At 40.8% G+C, this 6,811-nt stretch overlaps 2 protein-coding genes across 2 annotated transcripts; both read right to left on the bottom strand.

The window, feature by feature from the left end:
* Window positions 1–798: 798 nt before the first annotated feature.
* Window positions 799–1,368, bottom strand: LOC145067881 (uncharacterized). Its single transcript, XM_079014917.1, has one exon. The coding sequence runs from the start codon at window positions 1,366–1,368 to the stop codon at window positions 799–801; it is 570 nt and encodes a 189-aa protein (XP_078871043.1).
* A 2,677-nt stretch (window positions 1,369–4,045) lies between these two features.
* Window positions 4,046–4,618, bottom strand: LOC145067880 (uncharacterized). Its single transcript, XM_079014916.1, has one exon. It carries the CDS (start codon window positions 4,616–4,618, stop codon window positions 4,046–4,048), a length of 573 nt encoding a protein of 190 aa, XP_078871042.1.
* Window positions 4,619–6,811: the final 2,193 nt, after the last annotated feature.

Genomic DNA, 6,811 nt, shown 5'->3' with positions numbered 1-6,811 from the left:
GATATGACCTTTCCTTGCTGCATAAGAATACAGCCTAGCCCTTGATTAGACGCATCATAGTATACTATAAAGTCTTATGTCCCTTCTGGTAGAGACAACTAGGTGCACTTCACAGGGATCACTTTAGTGTTTGGAATGACGTTTCTTGTTTCTCTCCCTAGCTAAATAAGTGGCTAAGCAACTCGGGAGAAATTCTTAATGAATCTGCGATAGTAGCAACAAGCCCTAAGAATTGGCGGATTTCTGTACGCGTTTTGGGTGTTGACCATTTCTCGATTGCCTTTATTTTGGATGGGTCCATGTATATTCCTTCTTTACTGACCATGTGACCTAGGAAATCTACCTTCCTAATCCAAAATTCTTAGTTTAAGAACTTCGTATATAGCTTCTCTGCTCTCAATATTTACAAGACTTGTCAGAGATGTTGGCTATGCTCCTCCTCACTTCGTGAGTAGATAAGGATATCATCTATGAAGACTATTACGAATTTTTCCAAGTATGGACGATACACCCTGTTCATCAGGTCCATGAACACTTAGGGCACATTTGTTAATCCGAAAGGCATCACTACAAACTCGTAGTGACCATAACAAGTTCGGAAGGCTATTTTGGGAACATATTCCTCTAAACCTCGTAACTGGTGATACCCGGATCTTAAGTCAATCTTTGAAAAGTATCTTGCTCCTTGAAGTTGGTCGAACAAGTTTTCTATCCGTGGTAGAAGGTACCGGTTCTTAATGGTCACCTTGTCTAGCTCGTGATAGTCTATGCACATATAGAAAGATTCATCCTTTTTCTTCACAAACAAGACCGGTGCTCCCTAAGGTGAGAAGTTTGGTCCAATGAATCCTTTACTAAGAAGTTAGTTTTCTGCATTTCTGCCGGTGCAAGATGATGATGTGATTTGGCTACGAGGGTAGCTCCAGGGTTTAAGTTGATTCTTAATTCGACTTGTCTTTCAGGTGGAACTCCTGGAAGATCATCAGGGAAAATGTCGGGGATATTATAGACTTTAGGAATGCTCTCGAAATCCTTCACCTCTTGTTTCTTGTCTGCTACGTGAGCTAGAAAAGCACAGTACTCCTTGCAAAGATACTCTTGCACCTTGATACATGAAATGATTTGTAGGTTTGCGCCGAATTTGTCGTTGTAAATGGTAAGGGTTTCGTTACATGACAGGTTAAGGCAAATAGCTTTTTCGTAACATAGTATGTTAGCACGATTTGGATTTAACCAATCCATTCCAATGATGACGTCGAAACTTTTTATGGATACCAGCATTAGGTCGATTGGGAAGGAAAAATTATGTAGAGTAAGGGTACACCCAATGTATATATTGTTAGTGCTCTCAGTTTTCCCGTTAGCCATTTCTATAGTGAATGTATCTTTTAGTGGTTGGAAATTTTGTTTTAGTAGGTGTTCGAATTTCTGGCTCACGAAGCTTTTCTCAGCACCATTATCAAATAGAATGCATGCATATGAATTGTTGAGAAGAAACGTACCCGTGACCACTGTAGGGTCTGCAAAAGCTTCCTCGTGACCAATATCCAATATTCTTCCCGTACCACCGACATTCCTCGCCTTTGGATAGTCCTTTTTGAAGTGTCCAGTTTCACCGCACTCATAACATCCCCGACTTACTCCAACGCCAGGAACTTGAGTGATCGGTTGCGCAAGTGATCTACATAAACGGGCAGTGTGCCCCTTTGTGTTGCCGTTCTTACAGTGCATCTCGCAGCAATTTCCCGTGTGATGGAAATTACACTTGTTGCACTTCGGTAAATTTCCAGCATACTGCTTTGCTGGAGTAGGATAACAGGAACAACAGCAGGAACAATAGCAGCATGAACTGCCACTACTTGTTGCTTCTTGGAAGGCTCTTGGAAAGATTGACCCTTCCTTTTGTTCCATGACTTTTTCTTGTTGTTGTTGTTGTTGTTGTTGTTTTTGTTTGTTTTGGGTTGTTCTGGAATGGCAGTCATGAAGCCTTGACGCACTCCATGACCTACTAGAGATTGTGCCAGTTGTTTGGCACTATCGAATGTAACTAGTTTTGAGGCTAGCACACTCCCTTGAATCTGAGGTGATAGTCCCTAGATATACCTTTCGATTTTCTTGCTCTCTAGAGCAACCATTCTAGGAAATGGGATCACTAGATCACTGAATCTATTGGTGTAAGTTGCTATGTCTATACTTGTCATGGTAATCTCTTGCTCGAGTTTTTATACTTCACCCGTCGGGCAACACTCTTGCATCATCAGCGATTTTAGATTTTCCCAGCTCATTGAATTAGCCACTATAAGAGTTACTGAGTTTACATGGCCATTCCACCATGTGAGACCTCGGTTATAAAGGGTGCAGGCAGCAAATTTCACTTTGCTCCCTTCAGGCACGAGCAGATTTCAAAGACTACTTTGGTTTTCTCTATCCATTGAGTTAGTGTCATGACTCCCCTAGTCCCATTAAAGGTTCTAGGTTTGCCATTTTTGAAGTCCTTATAAGAACACTCTGCACTTAAGGTAGAAATGTTAGTATCCAAAATCTTATTATTAAATTGCATTGCTTGTTCAGAAGCTGAATTTCTATAAACCATGTAAGGTTCTCTGTCAATCTCTTCTTGAGACAAGGGAATAGCAGTGTAGTTATGATTAAAGGGAGGGGGGACACTCTCAAATCCTAGTCCAACTTTTATCTGATTCCCATGAGTAATATCCACCTAGTGCATTTGTCCTTCGATCATTTTTGCAACAGTTTCACTTGACTCATCGAATTTTTCAAAATTAAATTCAGCATTTTCAAAACGGTTTTTCAATGTGTCAAGTTCAGCGGTTACAACAACAAATTTTCTTTTGAGATGGTCATAGTTCTCGCATTTGTTGTTGTAATCCTCTTGTAGTTTCTTAAAGTCCTTTATTTTATTTTCTAATTGAGTCTTTAAGGGCTTTTGATTTTTCCTAAGTGTGTATCCCTCATATTTAAGGTCCTCGTTCTCTCTCTTGATTATTTCAATTTGGTCTCACAAGAATTTAACAGTTTTAATACACGACTGAGAACAACCAAATTCACGAACCTTGGATTTGGAAGGTTCTGGAGTGGTTTACACCATGAATGCAAATTGAAGATTCATCATCTTTTCTTCATGATCTTTCTCTATTTCTTCTCTCTCATAATCCTTGCTCTGAGCAAGATGTGTATTTTCTGGTCTTGAAATATTTAGGGCCTGAATTTGATCTTCCCAGCTAAATGATTGGGCCACCATTGCCAAGTTAGCAGTTTGATTGCTTGAAGACGATCCTTTGTTAACATAGATCACCGGTACCATGGTTCGAACAAAATTCTCTCTTTGATCTGGCTTTGGACATTCCCTTGCAAAATGCCCAGGCTCATAACAGTTGTAACATCACAGTTTTCCTTTATTGAGTCCCACTTTCTTGTTAGAATTTACACTCCAATTGTTCTTTCATGTTTTCTTGGAGAACTACTTTGCTCTGAATACCGCCATGGCCATTTGCCATGTAATGTCCATCTCTTCCACATCCTCAGGATGGATCTGGTCTAGGTCAGCAAATGAGAGTTGTGGGCAAATTTCTCTGGCCACAAACGCATTGTAGCAATTTACTAAACCAGTGGCGAGAGCCAGATTGTCTTCCTTTTCGTTTGAGGATGAAGCTTGAGTACTGATTCCATGAGATTGAACTGAAGCAGCTATGGATGAACCAACACTAGAACCAACATGATGAGTTAAGGTTTGAGATTGAGGGACTTGAGTTTTTTGCATTTGAGGTATAGCGTATGATATGGGCTGATGAGTTACATAGGGTTGAACTTGAGGAACATGAGCTTGAGGAGCTTGATGGGTAGTCAAGGTTGAGAAAGCGGTGTTGTTGTTGTTTTGAATTCCAAGATTAGGTGTGGAGTATGAATTGACATGGTTAATATCTTTTTGTTTATCATCAAGAACACAAGCCTTGACGATTGCCATTGTTTCGGCCAAACTCAATCGGTTCAAATCTTTAGTCTTTTGAATCACTGAGACATTCATATCCTAGGATTTTGGCAGAGAATTTAGCAGCTTTTTGTTGATCTCCGATCTTGTAACCATCACACCAGCAGAGCTCATTTCTGTGGTGACTATGATAAACCTTTGCAATTGATGTTCAAGTGTTTCTCCCAAGACATAATTAAACATATTGAACTTCTGGCGCAGCATGTCTTGGTGACTTTGTTTCATGTCTTCATTGCCTTTATAGACTTCTATCAGTGCTTCCCACAGAGCCTTTGCTGATGTATACTCACGGAATCCTTGAGCAATTTCCGAAGATAATGCCATGGTAAGTGTAGCAAGTGCCTTTTCTTGTTCCTCGACTCTTTCAAAATCAACATCAGTGTAGTTTTCAACTTGTTTGTCAGTTATGGTGCCATCTTCCAATGTTGTTGTGATACGAATCGGACCTCTCAAAATACTTCTCCAAAATTTAAAATCCTTCATCTTGATATATTTTTCAATTCGATATTTCCATTCAGGAAATCCTTCTGTTGACAACAATCGGGGAATTCGAGTAGTGGTGCCCATAATAGCATCCAAATCATGATGAGCAGACATGCTTTGAGATTCCATGTTTTAGAAACTAGCAAAAGTTTGTTAATTGAGATGAATGTAACCGCACACACCAACAACACAAACTGATCGCACACACACTGGCCACACACACACTAGCCACACACCTAACCACACACTTCAACCGCACGCCTGACTGCACACTCTAACCACATACCTGGCCACAGACTCTAACCGCACACCTAACTACACACTCTAGCCACACACCTGGCTGAACACAGTAACCGCACACCTTCAAAAACCTTCAACCGCACACCTTCAAACTCCAACCGCACACACAAAAATGTCAGATTTTGAATGATTTCTGATTTCAAACTTGTTAAAAACCATTGATTAGGAACAGTTTCTTGATTAAAAAGTATAAATTCACTTTAAAATGGCAAAATTTCTCAACCGCACACTCTAAAATGCTTCAAATTGATACTGAATTGGCTCTGATACCAATTGTAAGTCCCTGATCTATGGATCCAAATCAGTAGTCAATGAATTGCAATCAATCAATCAGAGTGTAGAAGGAGTATAATAAGAATAACATCAAGCATGCACACATACACGTCACTATTTACTCGTACATTTCTGACACACTGACACAACCCTTTTATACTACCCACAGCAGCACACCAGTGTGCAGCCGCACACGGTGTGTGCGGCCGCACACACGAGCATAGCTGCACACACACAAAATTATCCAATATAGACCACTACACTATACTCTATCAACAAACCAAGATCTATACAAAAGAATGCCTAGCCCAAACCACAAAAGTATAGCCTATCAACCCTCGTCAGACCCTTTATAAGGGGATCTGTAGGGTTCTCATTCGACGATACCCTCTTTCCCACGAGGAGTCCTTCTTCTATCTTGTATCTTATGAAGTGATATTTTATGTCAATGTGTCGGGATCTTCCATGATCTCTTGGTTCCTTGGCTAAGGCAACCGCACTATTATTGTCGCAGAAAATCTCCATAGGCTCCCTGATAGTTGGTACGACTCCAAGATCTTCGATGAAGTTCTTCAGCCATATCGCCTCCTTTGCTGCTTCAGTTGCTGCTATGTACTCTGATTCACAAGTCGAATCAGATACCGTCTCCTGTTTGGAACTCTTCCAAGTGATTGCTCCTCCATTTAGGGTAATGACCCAGCCTGACTGAGAGCGGAAGTTATCCCTGTCAGTCTGAAAGCTAGCATCACTATATCCCATTACCCTCAAGTCATCACTTCCACCAAGGGTAAGGATCCAATCCTTAGTCCTTCGTAGGTACTTGAGAATATTATTTACCGCAGTCCAATGAGCCTTGCCAGGATTCCCCTTATATCTACTAACCATGCTCAAAGCAAAAGCCACATCAAGGCGAGTACAAGTCATAGCATACATGATTGAGCCAACAGCGGAAGCATACGGTACTTGACTCATCTCAGCTATCTCTTCCTCTGTAGTTGGACTCTGAGTCTTATTTAGTTTGGCATTGCTTTGGATCGGTAAATCTCCTTTCTTGGAATTCTGCATGTTGAACCTTTCCAACACTTTGTCCAAGTAAGTACTCTGACTAAGTCCAATTAGTCTTTTACTCCTTTCTCTTAATAACCTTATCCCTAGGATATAGGCAGCCTCCCTGAGGTCCTTCATAGAAAAGCACTTCCCAAGCCAGGACTTCACTTCCTACAAAGTTAGGACGTCATTTCCTATGAGTAGTATGTCATCCACATACATTACCAAAAAGATGACTATACTCCCACTAGCTCTGACATACACGCATGACTCATCTTCGCTTCTCGAGAAGCCAAACTCTTTGACCTTTTCATCAAAACAAAGATTCCAGCTGCGAGATGCTTGTTTCAATCCATAAATAGATCTCTCAAGCTTGCACACCCAATTAGGATATTTTGGACTAACAAAACCCTCCGGCTAAACCATGTAAACATCCTCAGCCAGCTTCCCATTAAGGAAAGCGGTTTTGACATCCATTTTCCATATTTCATAATCATGAAATGCAGCAATGGCCAGCATAATCCTAATGGACTTAATGTTTGCTACTGGTGAGAAGGTTTCATAATAATCAATACCGTGAGTTTAAGTAAAACTTGTTGCAACCAGTGGCGCTTTGTAAGTGTGCACCTTTCCATCCATGTCGGTCTTCTTCTTGAAGATCCATTTGCACCCGACTGTCTTACGGCCTGGTACATTGTCAAC

Source organism: Lactuca serriola, chromosome 8 (assembly GCF_051521515.1).
Source record: "Lactuca serriola cultivar US96UC23 chromosome 8, Lser_US96UC23_V15, whole genome shotgun sequence".
NCBI lineage: Eukaryota > Viridiplantae > Streptophyta > Magnoliopsida > Asterales > Asteraceae > Lactuca > Lactuca serriola.
Note: the sequence above shows the minus strand (reverse complement) of the source record. Positions and strands in the feature narration are given on the sequence as shown.